The sequence below is a fragment of the Mesoplodon mirus genome, assembly GCF_964341445.2.
Source record: "Mesoplodon mirus genome assembly, chromosome: 9".
Classification (NCBI taxonomy): Eukaryota; Metazoa; Chordata; class Mammalia; order Artiodactyla; family Ziphiidae; genus Mesoplodon; species Mesoplodon mirus.
In genome coordinates, this window is record NC_138985.1 from 113,092,881 (window position 1) to 113,110,095 (window position 17,215).

Sequence of the window (17,215 nt, forward strand, 5' to 3'; positions counted from 1 at the left end):
CTGTCTGCTTCCATCCTCCTTCCCCTCGTCCATCTCACACACTGTTAGTCGTCGTCGTCCTGCATGCTGTGACCACTGAGAAGCCTCCATAATTTGGGGTCATCCCGGGGAAAACAGCTCATTATACGAGACACTTTGGTCGGCGGTAGCCTGCTGGCTCCAGTGCTGCGTGTGGCCGGTTTGGTTAGTGGCTACAAGCAGGACTTGTGGAACCAGCTTCTCTGCTCTTCTGCTCACCAGCCGCTTGATCTCGTAAAAGGAGGGTCCTGACAGGGGCCACTGCATAGGGTGGTTGTCAGCGAGTCAGTTACTCCTCATGCTGACCTTTGAGTGGGTGCTTACAACACAAGAGCCCGGTGCTCTGCGGCTGTGGCTGTGGGGGGTGGTTTCCTGCTCTCCAGCGAGTCTTCCATGAAACAGCCCGAGGTCCTTGACCACCTTGAGGGTGTATTTTCCCACCGTCGCGTCCTCCGGTCTTCAGGTGTGGCTGTAGCCACGCTGATCTCCCCCTTGTGTACCCAGCAGGCATGTGTTTCTGCCTCTGCTGCTCTCCGGTGATTCTGTTCCCCTCCTGGCGTGGCACGTCTCCTTCCCCTCCTTCCTGGTTCAGATGCCGTCTTCTCAGGAGCTTCCCCCCACCCCCTTCGGGGAGCGCTTTGTCCTTTTCTGCAGCCTGGTTCCTAGCAGGGTTGTTTGTGCACGTTCCCGCCTGGCTCGCTAGGCTTTCTCACAGAGGAGCAGGGCTGGCTGTGCAGGGACGGCCCAGGGCAGGTCGTGCTCCGTCCCCAGCGCAGCGCTTGGCTCGCGTTGGGCAGTTTCAATGGTGGAGCTGCACTTTTTTTCCTTTTGGAATCCATGCCTGTTAGTCTGGAGCTGCTGTTTTCCCTCCTGGCCCTGAGGTCGACTCGTGTTGTCCGACAGTGGCCCTTACTGTGAGCAGGCGAGCAGCTTACTTATCCTGCTGTTTTACACAGGCTGCTCCTATAACTTATTTCTAAGTTGTAACTTTACAGTTCAGTCGATGTGAAATCTGTAAGGCGCTGGCTTTTTTTCTTCTGAGTGTTGATCTCTGTGAATGTGTCTCTTTTCCGGTGCTTTTCAGGCGCACTCTCCGAGGTTAATTCCTCCTCCACAGCCTCAGCCTCCCCCTCCGCCGCCACCGCCGCCGCCTCAGCAGCAGCCGATCAGAAGTCTGTTCCAGCAGCAGCAGCTCCAGCCTCTGCTTCCCCTGCAGCATCCGCACCACCCCTCCCCTCCTCAAGGCATGCACCTGCCGCCCCAGATTGAGGCCCCGAGGGCGATGATGACCCCTCCTCCCGTGACTCCACAGCAGCCCAAGAACATACACATAAATCCCCACTTCAAGGGGGCAGTGGTGACGCCCGTTCAAGGTACGTGTCTCCGTTGCTGTTGTAAAGTTCCAGGTTCCTCTGGCAGATCATTCTCACGTGCAGGTCTCTAAGGACCACGTGGATTCCCTGACTCTTCCCCCACCACTCAGATGCGCGCTGCCTGGCCAGGCTACGCTCGTCTGCTGCAACACGTGCGTCTCTTGTTGTATCATTCAGTGGCGGGGACTGAGAAGACACAGTACATGTAAAGGGCGTCAGAGGTAATTGTGGGAGTGTCTGCTTGGTGTTCTTCATAAATTCCCAGGTGGGGATGTTTGCAGAGTCAATGTTCCCTTCAGGTTCCACTCGGTGTGCTTCCTTTGAGTTCCAGAGGTACAAACCCATCTTTTAGTTGTCAATTCTAAGTGAATAACCTCTTCTGTTATGATTACAGATGCATGTTCCTGAAGCTGGGAAACTAGTTTTGAGCAGTTGATATGGAGCATATCTTCATGCATCTGTTCAACACAGTGTTGATTGAGATCCTGCTCTCCCTGGCATTGGAGATATATTGGTGAACAAAACAGACAATGCTTTCTTCAGTTGTGATCTGGCTTTCTAGCAGAGACAGCAGTGAACGTAATAAAATAAGAAGGCTGTGTGGCGTGTTAGAGGACGAGCATACAGTGACACACGCGTGCAGGGTGGGGGACATCGGGGTGGGCTGCAGCTTTCCATGGGGTGGTGAGGGCCGGCTTCATTGAGAAGGGAAGAGTTGAAGGTCCAGGAGCTAGTGATGTGACTCTTTTGGGGGAGAATATTCCGGGCAGAGGGGTCGGCAAGTACAGAGGCTCTTCCTTCTGGTGAGACTATGCCTTTTGTGTTCAAGTAACTAAAAAGAGACCATGTAACATTAACGTAGTGATAAAGGTGGAAAGAAGTGCGGAACCTGGGTCAGGTAAGACCTGGGAACCATCCCGAGAGCTTTGGCTTTTGCTGTGATTAGAGCAATTTGAGCAGAGGAATAATGTGATCTGGTGTATGGTTTTTTTTTTTTTTTTTTTTTCGCGGGCCTCTCACTGTTGTGGCCTCTCCCATTGTGGAGCACAGGCTCCGGATGCGCAGGCTCAGTGGCCATGGCTCACGGGCCCAGCCGCTCTGCGGCATATGGGATCCTCCCAGACCGGGGCACGAACCCGTATCCCCTGCATCGGCAGGCGGACTCTCAACCACTGCGCCACCAGGGAGGCCCTGGTGTATGTTTTAAAAGGGTTATTGTTGCTGCCGTGTTAAGAGTGGGCTTGTTAGGGTGGCAGGGGTGGAGACCAGGCATTCAGCTAGGAGGTGACTACGGTAATCCAGGTAACAAATGACATGGCTCAGGTCAGGGCGGTGGTGGTGGTTAGGGGTCAGATGCTGGATGCAATTCAAGATGGAGCCGATGGGCCGGATGAGCATGAGAGGGGAGAAGAGGCAGAATGATGCCGAGCGGGGCAGAGTTGCCTTCACCTGAGAGCACTCGGGGGAGAGCAGGTCTTGAGGAGCAGCACGACAGAAGTTCTGCGGTGGAGATGCCGCCTAGACGTGCAGGGGGAGTGCCACGTGTGCAGTTACTAGGGAGAGCTGAGACCAGGGGTCTGGGTGCAAAGCAGATGGGGGTTTGTTGGCACAGAGGTGGACCTAGAGCCTGCACCCAGTGGGAGACCCAGGCGTCATCGTGTCGGGGAGACCGAGGCCTGGAACCTGGGGCCCTCGACGTGATAGGCGGGGGCCCGCAGGGAGGTGGAAACCCAAAGAGTGTAGAGGACGGGGGCAGCAGGGGACCCACTGCTGCCGGGTTGTTGGGGACGGGCTTCAGGCCGCGTGCTGCACGTGGCGGTAGAGGGGTCTTTGGGGTTTTGACAGAGTGGTTTTGGTGAAGTGGTGGCCGTACATGCCTCACTGAGGTGGGTTTGAGAGGGAACGGGCGCACAGAAATGGGAGATGGTTGTACTGACAGTTGTCAAAGGTGTCCTGTTGAGACAGAAGCTGGGGAGTGGAGGTGCTGGGCAGCATTGACACCCACTCGAGCTGTGGGTCCTGACCGGAGACCGGGCTGCGTGCTTGCACGCTCTTCTCCAGTCACACTCACCTTTCTAGACAGAGGTGGACTTGCCGGAGTCCAGGTGTTGGCAAAGCAGTAGAGAAGGCGCTTTGCTCACAATGAAGGGCTGTGGCGTGTACGGTGACAGGGGGCCAGGAGATCTTTGAGGGTCCAACAGTTGGAGGAGCTGGGGTCCTGGAGGAAGAGGAGTGGAAAGGTAGAAGGTGGTGCGGTAAGAAGGGGGACCCGTAGAGATTGTGTGAGGTTGTGGGTAACGCCCAGGTCTCAGGTGTGGTGGACCTGGGACAGAGGATGGCAGCCGGGCGCCGGGGCGGCAGGGCGCTGGGGCATGAGCGTCGCTGCCGAGACCTGAGACAGGGCTGGTGTTGAAGACAGTGGTGAGCTAGGAACTGAACTCTGAGACCCAGGAAAGAGCAGTGGTGTGACCAGTACGTGGGCAGCAGTAGGGGTTCCTGGGCCGTGTCGTCCGATAACATGAGATCCAAACCTGGGGTCTGAAACGGCAGTGAGGACCGAGAAGGACCCCCCGCCCCCACCCCCACTCCAGAGCCAGCGGGAAGAAGGCTGAGGGAGCAAAACAGCCTCATCCTTTGGGAGAGCTAGATTTCCATTAGAGCAAGAAGGGGAAGAGCTGAGGCCATCACAGGTTCTGCTGAGGGTGAACTTGGAATTCTAAAGGGTCAGGAAGTTCCAGAAGATGGAGAGAGGCCTGAGATAGGACTTAGGAGAAAGCCAGGGCCTGGCGTCACCATGAAACTGTGCTGTGGCCTTGGAGCAGAGGGCTGTGAGGGCAGCTGGCCGCGGGTGTCAGTGTCCGTGTGTGGCTCTAGGAGTTGGTCCTGTTTTACACACCCAGGAGGGTCGGAGTCGGGTTGGTACCTCTGGGTCCCTGAGCCTCCTTCCCTGGCCCCTTCCCTTGTCCCCATGCTGTGCTGGAGTCACTCGTTGGCCTCACCCCCTCCCAGGGCTCTTAGCTCTCAGGGGCAGGCAGTATGGCTGCTGCACTTAACCTTTGTAGTCCCTGCAGCTAGCACACTGGTGGCCTGGGTCTCCTTCAGCAGCTGTGGGATGAAGAATCCAGCACACGCTGCGTGAAGGGGGAGGACGACTCATTGGGGAAGCCTGTTCCATAGCGGCTTCCCAAGACATGCAACTGCAGTAAATCTAATTTGTCGAAATAATGTTACCCATGTCAGCATCTGTTACTGTGTATTTCCTTCTAAAATTGAATGGAAAACTGGCAGTTGGTAAGGTGCACAGATTTTCTTTAGCTTAATGAAAATAAACAGTGTTGGAACTACACAGTGGGAAAGCTATAAGGAAACCCCAAGCTGTCCTCTAGGCATGAAAATAGTGTGCCTTGCCAGAGTCAGTTGCCAAATGGGTAAAGAATGCAGGCCTTGCATCCCAGTGCTCATGCCTGATTCAGTAAATACAAGATCAGCTTTCTGACAAGAGTTTTTAAACTCTTAGAACCAGCTAAATGTGTTCTCCTCATGAAGCCAGGCGACGCAGTGCCCCACCCACGTTCCTTCTCTTTAATGTACCTTTGATCTTGAGAACGCTGACACAGGGAGAGAGAGAAATTGCCTTTGCAGGATATACACTCAGAAGACTTTCGAAGCAGTTGTTTATTCGATATTAAATGAACGAGCTTAATTAAATAGAAAGTGGCCGTTATTCTTGAGAGAGGCTGAATGTCTAGTGGTCTCCTGTACATGAGAGAGAGATTAACCCGTGATTCTCGGAGCCTCAGGCAATTAAAAGGTATTTTAAAAAACTGTTTTTAAAAAAAATTTTTTAATGTATGCACACCTTTGCCTGATAGCACATATTTTCTTTTCAAGGATGAAGAGTGTTCTATCATATTGTAATTAACCAGTTTTGGTGGAAATTTAACTTGTTTTCCAGATTTTCGGTATTAGAACTGTGGTAATGAATTGAAACATTAATCAGTTTAGTTCATTAATTCGTGGGACAGTATGCGAAATAGGTATTAAATATCAAATATAAAGAGTTCAGGGTTCAACTAGAATGATCTGTTAGCATTACAGGTTTTATTTTATTTATTTATTTTAAAAATTTATTTATTTATTTATTTATTTATTCACTCATTCATTCATGGCTACGTTGGGTCTTTGTTGCTGCGCGCAGGCTTTCTCTAGTTGCGGCCAGTGGGGGCTACTCTTCGTTGTGGTGTGCGGGCTTCTCATTGCGGTGGCTTATCTTGTTGCGGAGTACGGGCTCTAGGCGCCTGGGCTTCAGTAGTTGTGGCACGTGGGCTCAGTAGTTGTGGCTCGCGGGCTCTAGAGCTCAGGCTCAGTAGTTGTGGTGCATGGGCTTAGTTGCTCCGCGGCATGTGGGATCTTCCAGGACCAGGGCTCGAACCCGTGTTCCCTGCATTGGCAGGCAGATTCTTATCCACTGTGCCACCAGGGAGGCCCTAGCATTACAGGTTTTAAATTCTCTCCTGTTCACAGTGAAGAAGGAGGCAGATAAGTAGAAGTGTTCTGCTTGCAAACCAGGTCGTGGGCTACGGGACTCCTGCAAAGACGCTTTGCAAACACCTTGGCAGTCTGACCACGGCCCCCCCCTGGGTTTGGCTAGATTTCTGATCTCCTATCACACCTGTTCTCAGATGCTCTCTTCTGTCATCTCTTGTTCTTTTTCTCTTCTTTCTCTTTCCTTGCTTTTTACAGTTGATTAAAAAAAATTGCCAACTCATCAGAAGGCTTCTGTGTAAGAAATCTGTTAATTATGATGGGATTTCTTGCTCTCATCCATCCCCCTTCCCCCCTCCCCCCGAACTTAGAGAGACTTAAAATACTTACCCTTTCATTATATTGGAATTATTTGATAGGAATTGATGTTTAAATCCCAAGTTTAAAAATAAGTGGTACATATTCTTGGAGACCTGTGTATTATTTTCTATTTGGTAGTTAATTTTAAAAACACTGTCTTTATATTGTTTACTATGTAGTTTTTTTCCTTCCTCACTTTCATTATAATCTTCTGAGGTCAGAGATACTTTATTAGTTTTTTCTTTCTCCACTTCACAATCTCATATTTTGCTTCAGGTATATAATCCACGTACCCCAGTGCCTGTTAGCTAGCTGTATAAAATTTTATATTGTCTTGCACAGTGACCCACTGTTACTTTGAAATTTTGACTCATTAGATTAGACTGTCAAGAGGGATGGACTTCTCCCATTTTTACATTTTATCAAAGGAAGTTTCTCTCAGTCTCACTTTCTGGCTTTGGTCAGGCAATTGACACAGGCTCTCATACTATATCACTTTCATTTGGACCTGTGGAAGTGTGATGTTAATAAGAAGCTGAGTTACGGAATTCTTTGAGTAATCATAATAACTAAAAAAAAAAATTCATCCTTAGCACTCTTTTTTTTTTTTTTTTTTTCTTTTGCGGTATGCAGGCCTCTCTCTGTTGTGGCCTCTCCCGTTGCGGAACAGAGGCTCCTGGTGCGCAGGCTCAGCGGCCATGGCTCATGGGCCCAGCCGCTCCGGGGCATGTGGGATCTTCCCGGACTGGGGCACGAACCCGTGTCCCCTGCGTCGGCAGGCGGACTCTCAACCACTGCGCCACCAGGGAAGCCCCTTAGCACTCTATTTTAAAAGTAATTTTGACTGACTTTTAAGCTTTATCACTTCTGTGTTTCTCATTTACCAGAACTGTTATTATGTTATTCTTGCTAAGTTCTACATGGTTATCCCTTTGTGTGTGTCTGTGTTTTGATGTCGTCCTCTTATGAGGACATTGGTCATGTTGGATCAGGGCCCACCCATGACCTCATTTTACTTAATCACTTCTTTAAAGGCCCATCTCCAAATGCAGTCACCTTCCGAAGTCCTCGTGGTTAGGGCTAACATACGAATTTGCGACGGGGCCGCAGGTCAGCCCACAGCCTCTGACCATCTGAGATCTTACTGGATGCATTTGGCAGGACGTTTTAATGGAAGCTATAGCAGGCTACCATGTAGCAGTCACCACTCGGGTGGGCATATTTTTCACCCCCAAAATCAAAATCAGTATAAGGCATATGTTTTAAATAGCTTCAACATATCTCACTTAGCCCCACGGTGTGAAACTAGCATCCGGCTTCTTCCCTTTGATAAAGTGTCTGTTTTACAATTACTTGCCTCCTTGTTCTTCTGGTAAGTTGATGGGAGTTCGGCCTGTTTAAACACAAAACTAAGACAAGCTGGTAGTCTCGGCATAGCAGGTGTTTGAGTAGGTCATTCTTTGTCATAATACCCTGGGTGTGTGTATTTTCCTTTCTCTGCCTGCTTCACTTCCTCCTTCCCTCCTCCTCTCTCTTTCATGATCCTAGAGGATTTGGGTTTAAATTCGTATTTGATTGGAGTCAGAAAATATAACTCGGATTAGATAGCCTGGATAACCTGGGTATGGATGTCAAACATAAAGTAGGTTTTTTATTGTAGAGGAATAATATCTCCTTTTGTTGCAAAATATTTTAATTCTAAATAAGAATTCACTGTTGAAATTTAAGCTTCTACTCGTGTTATTGTATACTGAAGACCCCTTTCCCTTTATGGAATTGTAAAAATATTCAGCTCTTAGCTTAAGTGTAAACTTATTATATGTATTATGCACATAGTATATATTTTTCATTAAGCTTAATACTTAATACTCCTTTTCTGGTGGGTTTGGATGTGTTTGTAATGAAAGGTGTTTTTCTTGCAGTGCCCTTGCTGCCAGTCCCGAGCCAGCCGAGACCTGCTGTGGGACCCCAGAGATTCCCAGTGAGTAGCAGCTGCCCCTTCTGCTCTGATAGGGATGAGCATGCCTTTATTAGGAAATATTACTATAGCAAATATAAGAGGTTCCAGCTAAGTATAAGTTTAAGGATTTGTAAATATTGACAATAATTTTTGCAGTGGAAAATGTTTGTTAAAAGCTTAAGGTCAGTGGATTTTTGAGAATGGAATTAATTTTGTTTGACTGTAAAATTGTTGAATCAGGATCATCAGTAGAATGCCTTTTGTCTTAAAGAATATGAATTTTGATTTTATTGTTGCCTTATGTTAAAGTGAAAAAGGGCCTTTATTATCGTGTGTGTGTGGGGAACATGTGCATTTGGGTAAGTACGGGTATGTGTGTGCAATTTTAGGGAATAACAATGAGATGTCTTCTTGTTTTTAAAAAAACCTCAGAAGTCTTCATGAGCCATTGGTTTTATATTTTAAAATGGAGGTTTTCTTTTTTAAATATCTTTAAGAGAAAACACTCCTCCCCACACTTTCCTGTAGTTCCCATAACTTTATCCATTCTTGTAACATGTTTTAAGTAGAAGAAAAATGTCCATTAAATAGTTATATCTGTTTAAATAAGTAAATTTCATTTTACTTGAGTTTTGGTTTGATACATAGTTAGTTCATGGTTTTGTGAAATCAGTGAGAACATGTTCTCTCAAAGAACAATTTTGCGGAAACAAGGACCAGACCATAACATTTTAATGTAGTTTGTATGTAAAACAGGTGTAGTTTTGTTGAGGCTAAACAATCTGATATCCAGGAAATGCCTAAATGACCTATTTGACTCTAGCTTTGATGCTTCAGTAGATATCATAGTTACGTGGGGCATTTAGCAAAAAGGTTTTAATGAAGGATATCTAGATGTGTAGTCAGATGATTATTCAGAAAATCAGTATTGGATTTAAGGTTCAGAGTGTTTTTAAGAAAATTCCTTGATTTGTAATTATTATTTATGAATTATGATTTCTGAAACTGATTCTTACTGGTTTCATACCCTGTATTAGCTAATTTTAAAAAATTACTTATCAAGTTCTAAAAACTAGTTATTTTTAAAAATTAGGTGATGTTTATTGAGTACAATTCTGTATTTGAAGCACTTGTCTAAATAGCTAAGATTTATTAATTGTATTACCCAAGGATAAGCGCGTATGATTTTAGTCATTAGATATATTTCTTTTGGTGAAGTAATTTAACTGCTAGTTATTGTAAAGCACTGACATTTAAAAAAATGTACTTTTTGCTATTTTCAGGGTTGTGAGCTTCTGCATTAGAATCCTCATTGGACTTGTGTTTGTGTTTTATTTGCAATATAGTGATAAAACTTGATGTGAAAAAAGCAATTGTAGCTTAAATCATAAAGCAATGTTGTGTGTAAATATAAAATTAGAATAATCATTTGCAGTTTTTATCTACTTATAATTTTTGATTGTGCAGATATAATTGTATCTGATACTGGAAGAAGCAAACCTCATAATACTTGAGGATTTTACAAGAGGATAATAAAACAGACTTTCTTTGTGAGAAATTGAACTTATTTTTAAGTTATATTGTACTCTGAGGGTGGTAAATATTATTGAACTGCTCTCGGAAGTTTCTGCAAGGCGTGATGTTTTGTTACTGTTTTTAAGGTGGGATGTGTGTGGGGGTGATGGGAAGGAGTTGGCCTAGAAATTAGTCATGTGTGTGATATAATTTCAGAAATATTTACCGCTGTTTATTATGTATCTTTTATTTATTTACTTATTTATTTATGGCTGCGTTGGGTCTTTGTTGCTGTGTGCACAGGCTTTCTGTAGTTGCGGCGAGCGGGGGCTACTTTTGGTTGCGGTGCACGGGCTTCTCATTGCGGTGGCTTCTCTTGCTGCGGAGTGCGGGCTCTAGGCACGCGGGCTCAGGAGTTGTGGCTCGTGGGCTCTAGAGCACAGGCTCAGTAGTTGTGGCGCACGGGCTTAGTTGCTTCGTGGCATGTGGGATCTTCCTGGACCGGGGCTCAAACCTGCGTCCCCTGCATCAGCAGGCGGATTCTTAACCACTGCCCCAATATGTATCTTTTAGCCCCAACTGCTGGTTCTTAAGCTGAAGTTACAGTGAACTTGTGACCTTGAAACCGCAGTGCTCTGCTTACGTCTGCAGTCAGTCTCTCCCTTAGAGACAACAATCGGACGTGGAATCCATTGTTTAAAAATTACAGTAGAGGTGTTAGGTGTTTTAATAGTCCATCAAAATGTTGTTGGGAAGAGAGAGTAACTCTAGGCCATGCCTGTCATGTTACGTACGCCAAATGTGTTTTTTTAATACCTTTATGAGTATTAATGTTTACTTTTATGTAATTTTAAAGGTGTCTTTCCATTTACAGTTATTACAAACTATTGGCTATATTCAGCATGTTGTACAGTGCATCCCTGAGCCTATGTTACACCCAGTCGTTTGTACCTCCCATTTCCCCACCCCTGTATACCACTCGCCACCCTGCCGCCCCCACCTTTAACCGCTGGCTTGGTCTCCATATCTGTGAGTCCTGCTTCTTTTTGGTTATATTCACTAGTTTGTTGTATTTTTTAGATTCCACATATAAGTGATATTGTACAGTATTTGTCTTTCTCTGTCTGACTTATTTCATTTAGCATAGTGCCTTCCAAGTCCATCCATGTTGCTGCAGATGGCAAAATTTCATTTTTTATGGCTGAGTAATATTCCATTGTATATACATACCACATCTTCTTTACTCATTCATCTGTTGATGGACACTTAGGTTGCTTCCACGTCTTGGCAATTGTAAATGCTGCTGCTGTGAACATTGGGGTGCATATGTCTTTTCTGAGTAAAATTAGTTTTTTCCTTTTCTGCTAATAGATTATACTTGGATTTTTATCAATGTAGGTATAGTTTTGTGACCATTTAGTGAGTTTCTCCTATGCAGAATGCTCTGCACAGAGCTAGTCCTTAAACTATAAAACGTATTAGCATAGGTCAATGAAGCCTAACTTTCCTCCTGAAGACAGTACTGTTGTGGCTTAACAAAGCCCCTTGGCGATTTCTTACTGATGGCAGTGTGCCCTGCAGGCTCTTTCTTGGTACTTTTCCATAGGGGACTTAAGTCATTATTTGTTAAACTGAATTTTGCTTTGTAAAATGACTATACACACACACACATGCGCATGCGAGCACGCGCACACACACACGTTGGTAAAACACGTTAGGAAACCTAACTTCAGTTTCATCATAGGGTCCGTTTGAATCAGTGTACTTCCTTGGCACACAAAAAGATTTGAATTACAGAAATGTATTGAGCAAAGCAAAGTTGATTTTGATCTTGTCTTTCCCCAGCCTAAGCCCCCTTAATGAATTCCCATTGCTCCTAGAGTAGGTCATGCTCTTGTTGACAGCTTCATACTTGTATTGATGTAAGGACCCGATTCATGTCTGTACAGAGTCCCAGGCATCCTGTGTCTTGTGGAGCCGACCTGACTCCAGGCCTTGTGCACAGAAGTCCAGATGAATAGTTGTTGAATAAGTGTATACAGGGATTTAATGTTGAGTTATCTTCTATTTATTAGGAACCTACATAAAATTCATAGTGTAGAGAAGGGGTGTATACTTTAATTTTTTACTTTTTGTTTTCAAGAATACATAAATGAATTTGCACAATAGAATTACATTATCCACATTTAACTATACAAGAATTCAGCTCTACCCAGTTGACTAAAAAGTGAAAAAGGCAGGCAGTAGACAGAAATACCACTAGATTTCCCAGTTTTAATGGGATTAGGATACAGTTGGTATTAATGCTAAGATATTCCTTCTCTTCCCCAACACTGGTAAGCTTTACTTTCTTAATGGTCCAGTTTGTTTGACAATTTTGTGAAAACTTGAGAAATTCTTGAGAACTAGTAAGAAAACTTGAGAACTAGTATGCCTAGAAATTGTACTAAGTGATAACACATCCAGTTTTTTAATTAAACCATCACAGAGGACTCTAGACAACCTAATATGAAACATAATTTTTTTACAGAATTATTTAGTTATGTTTTAAAGTCACAATCTTAGACCAAAATATGGTATTCTAGGCTACGCTTAATGTAGCAATACTAATATTTTTATTTCCTTTTAATGAATTTTATTTACAGAATTGAATAAACAGTTTCTGAAACAAAAGTTTGAATGTCAAAGTAATAAATATCATAAGAAAAGGATTCCTTATTTTTGATCATTTTAGAAAATACTGCTTAAGCTTTTAAGCTCACTGCCAGCACTTCTTTTGTCATGTTAGTCTTTGCATCCAGATGGGATTTTTTTTCCCCCTTCTTCCTTTGTTTATGAAATTTAGTGAAGTGCTTTGTAATTTAGGTTTCTAAAAATTAGATTCACGTATTTAATTTTAGTTACAGATATAGCCGTTAGTGCTTGCTTCTCACTTAAGCTTTTATTCCCAGGACTATTTTAATTGTTCATATCAGAGTTATGAACCTTTTTTGGAATCGTGAGTATATCTAAGTTGATAGCAAGCATATCAGAGAATGAATCTTTTTCATACTTATTTTCATATCAGAATATTAATCTGCTGAATGTAAAATGTACCTTAGAAATAGCGACTGCTTAAAAGAGCAGATTGGCACAGGAAGGAAGCACGTGCCTCAGGAGGTCAGGGGGCCATCGAGTGACTGTTCGTCCTTCCTCCATGTCAGCTCCTTCTCTCCTGCCTCATCCTGGCGTCTAGCCGCCTGCTTCCCCACAGTCCACTCCTGAAGCATTTTTGTTCATGCCACGACCTTTGAGTGTGATTTCACAGGACAGTTGTGGTTTTCTCGTGTGTGTGTGTTTGGTTTTTTTTTTTAAATAAATTTATTTCTTTATTTTTGGCTGCATTGGGTCTTCGTTGCTTCGCACGGGCTTTCTCTAGTTGCGGCGAGCGGGGGCTGCTCTTCGTTGCGGTGCGCGGGCTTCTCATTGCGGCAGCTTCTCTTATTGCGGAGCATGGGCTCTAGGCGCGCGGGCTTCAGTAGTTGTGGCACGTGGGCTCGATAGTTGTGGCGCACGGGCTTAGCTGCTCCACAGCATATGGGATCTTCCCGGACCAGGGATCGAACCCATGTCCCCTGCATTGGCAGGCGGATTCTTAACCACTGTGCCACCAGGGAAGCCCTCTTTTTTCTTCTGTTTTTGCAAGGGAGCGAGGATGGGGAGACTAGTTTACCTTTCTGCAAGTCAGCTTCTGTTTTTGTGTCTATTTGAATTCTGTTTTCAGTTCCATGTTCTTTGTTTACATATTAGTTTAATAGATCTCTCTTTCCACAAAGGCTGTTCCTGATGTTTTTGTCATTAAAGTTTTAAGTCCTTTTCTTATCCATAAGTATGGCTATCCAGTTACATATTTGTCCTCAAAGAGATGTTCGTTGTTTTTAAACTTTGTCCACTTGAAAAAGCAACACTGAAGTGTTGATTAATAATATATTTTTAAGTGTTTTCAGTGTCAGGTAAGCACACAGATAAATTTCAAGTAACTCACATTGTGAAGATTCTTGACCTAGGCTATTTTAAAACCTATTCAGTCATTCATTTTGCATTGGTGTTTCTGGTAAATGCTGCTATTTCAGGGTAGCCAGTTAAGTACTGAGTCATTTGGCTACTGAATAATTTCCTAGTGATCTTTGTTTAAATTAAAACTAAATATTATGTTTAAAAAAGACTACCATACTAAGTTTAAATTAGTCTTCTTAGTGATTACCTTCCTAGGTAGACCCAGTAAATGAGATTTCCATTTGTGTTTACTGTGTAGTTATAGCACCTCACAAGTAGGTCTGACTGCACTGTGTTTCCATGTAACGCGGATGCATGGTATCAGGTGGTGGTGATTGACACTTCCTGGATGTATTTTATATGGCATCTCATGCAAATCATGTTTGATGAGACTGCTGCATCAAATTACATTTCTCTCTGATTATAGCCCTTGCAGATGGGAGTCCAGACTTTATTCCGTCTGGGAAAAAGAAGTCTTTCTTTTGAACCCTTACTGTTTTTACAACTTGCCTGCAATGCCTTGTAATTATTAGCACTTAAGATGGGTAAGAGATGATGGGCATTTTCTCTTACCAGATCTCTGAGTAGTAGCAGGTGAATGTGGGAGGAGGTTCTTCCCCCCGTCAAACATTGTCAGACTTGCAGCAAGAGAATGCGTTTTAAAATGCAGGTGACATAATACCCAACATCCTCCATTTGCTAGTGGGTTTCTGATTAATCATGATTACCATACATTATCATACCATCAGATTTAATCATATCAGTGCATTCCCATCTGCAGCAGTAACAGGAGCAGCTAAGCACTGTGGTAACAGCTATTAAATATGGTGGTTATAAAATTCAGTGCCCTGTTGACTTGACTTGCTGTCCTGTCAGCAAGTGTTGTGTGCGTTGGGTGGAGAGAGGGCAGTGGGCATCCACACCAATAACTCGAAGGCCAGGGAATACTCATTGAGATCATAAAGTCCAGCCATTACATCACAGTGTAAAAACTGCATTGTAAAAGTGTGATGCACTATTTTGTTTCATTGTTGGCTAAGTAAAACTGTTACATTGAATTGAATACCTTTCATAAATCCTCCCAGATACATAGTGCCATTCATTGTATAGTAGACTTGAACTTTGAGTATGACTTGCCCATCTGTAATTTAATAACTCAGCCAATGAAATGTTGACAATAACACAAAGTTTCAAAGTCTTAGAACTCCTTCCATGCCAAGAAAATCTCTGTCCTGTTTTTACTGATTTGTCCTGCAAGGCACACCAGTTTTTTTTTTTTTAATGTTTATTTTTCCAGGAGTCCTTGAAGATCCATATTTCTGTTTAAACTTTGAAAGTGGCCCTATTTTATTTTAAAGCACCTGAAAGCACTTCTTCCAAAAGATTTGAATATTTTTAAACTTTAAAAATTTTGTCCTTTTGATGTACACTCTGATTTTTAACAAATACATACAGTTGTGTAATCACTACAATTAAGATAGAGAACAGTTCCGTCTCCCCAAAAGACTTCCTATGCTGCCCCTTTGTAGGCAGCCCCTCTCCCCCGACCCAGCCCCTGCCAACCAGTGATCTGCTTTCTGCTCCTCAAATTGTGGCGCATAAATGGAACCACATGGCATGCTTCATTGCGAGCCTGGCCTCTTGCTCCCAGCACAGTATATTTGAGGCTCGATCATCCCTTTTGTCGCCCCTGCCAGTGGTTTGTCCTTTCTTATTGACCAGCATTTTTCCATTGTGCACATGTAGCCCAGTTTGTCTGCCCAGTCACCATTTGGACATTGGAATTTTTTCTGGTCATAGTTGTCAGTGAATAGTTGGGAGTGGGGATTGTGGGTCATACGGTAGGTATGTTCAGATGAGAATTTTGAGACAGACTCTGTGCTGTCAGTCGACAGAGCTGATACCGCTGCTTTGCTTTCGTAGTCCTTTATTGAATGAGGAAATACCATCTTCCTAGAGCATATACTGTTGACGACCAGTGGGAGATGAAGAACATTATTGAGTGGTTACAGTATTACAGATTTTGCTCAAAGCTTGTGTTCAACAACCTCATGAAGGTACCATTTTCTCCACTTTACAGACAGGGAAACTTTGAGTCTTGGAAAGATGGAATCGCTCAAGTTCACGTAGCTGGGTGCAGGAGGTGGGATTTGAAGCCAGGCAACCTGAGTCTCTTAATCGTGCTGAACCGTCTCCCTTTCTCTCTGAGTATTAAAATGCACCTCAGTAAACCGGGTAAAAATAATTGGATCTGGTAAGACGCATCATAACTCTGTAAGATTGTGGCTGTCAGGAGTGCTGAGGTGGAGAAGTTTACCATGGTAGGGCCTGACGTTGGGTGAGCTTGTTTCCGGAGGGGAGTTGGGGGGCAAGGTATAGGGATAAAACGTTGTTCGATTTATGAAAAAATGGTAAACAGTCTTCAGTAGGTTCATCAGAAACAGTATTTTGTACTAAAGTAACAGTGTTATAACTTGCAGTGCCTGCTCTAGCTTCACCGCTTGAACCAGTAACCTTAAATACCCTATAGCATATTTAAGTTCATGTGGTGTCCTCCTCTCCCCCCCACCACCTCCAGTGTGAAACCTAGCGCTTGCTGCTGGGTATATGGTGCTTCAGAATGTTAAGAATGCATCTGCAAATACACGAGTACCTTCTAGGAAAATGAATGTAGGTATTTAAACAAGGCATAACCTGAAAGAAAAAAACCTATGGAAAATACTGAAATAAGAGGATTAACATTGTGACAACGGACTATAATTCTAATTACGTCGGGGGGGGTCACTAGTGGTCTTGATTCTTTGCACTTAATCCATCATTTAATCAGAATTAACTGAGAGGCATTCTCAAGTGTCTATTGGTTTCTTATATAGTTCTTTGCATTTTAAGTGAGATTAATAAATGAAAACATGTTGTAGTGGAGGCTGTAATTTATTGAAAGATTCATGAAGTTTCAATGACATTGTTAAGGTATTCAATGAGTCTTATTAAAATACACCAACTGACCCTTTCAGGGAAGCTGATAAATCACATAATAGCTGTTAGAGCCTCTTTATTCTTTGCATTATACGATTAACTTTGTGCTAAGCAATTTATGCAAAGTTTTCATCTTTCTTTTTTTGTAACTGAAGTTATCAGTTCTTCCTGAATAGGATTAACATAGATAACATCACATAATTAACAAGAGATGCAAAAAAGAAAGTACAATTTGTATAAGAATTATATGTGGGAGAATGATAATTTCTTACCTTGGACTTTTAAAGGGATATAAAGAAAAGCAAAACAGAGCAGTTATTTGAAAGGATTATGGTAGCTTTTTCTTTCAAAAGGCAGAATTACGGTAGTCCTAAAAGTTCTGTTAAGTGAGGTATTTACAGCTCACTAACAGTCTTAAAATAATTCTTCATTTTCTAGAGAGAGTTGGTCATTTATTATCCTTTCTACTTGTGAAATGTCAGATGCTATTACA

The 17,215-nt window shown here is 43.5% G+C and overlaps 1 protein-coding gene across 3 annotated transcripts in view; it reads left to right on the forward strand.

Annotated features, from left to right (window-relative positions):
• Positions 1-17,215, forward strand: part of RBM33 (RNA binding motif protein 33) — a 114,935-nt gene that overhangs the window by 49,388 nt on the left and 48,332 nt on the right. For all 3 annotated transcript variants that reach the window (XM_082632962.1, XM_082632964.1, XM_082632963.1), the window contains 2 exons: positions 1,103-1,391; positions 8,159-8,217. In XM_082632962.1, coding sequence (XP_082489088.1) covers positions 1,103-1,391; positions 8,159-8,217 — 348 coding nt within the window. The remainder of the gene's footprint in view (positions 1-1,102; positions 1,392-8,158; positions 8,218-17,215) is intronic.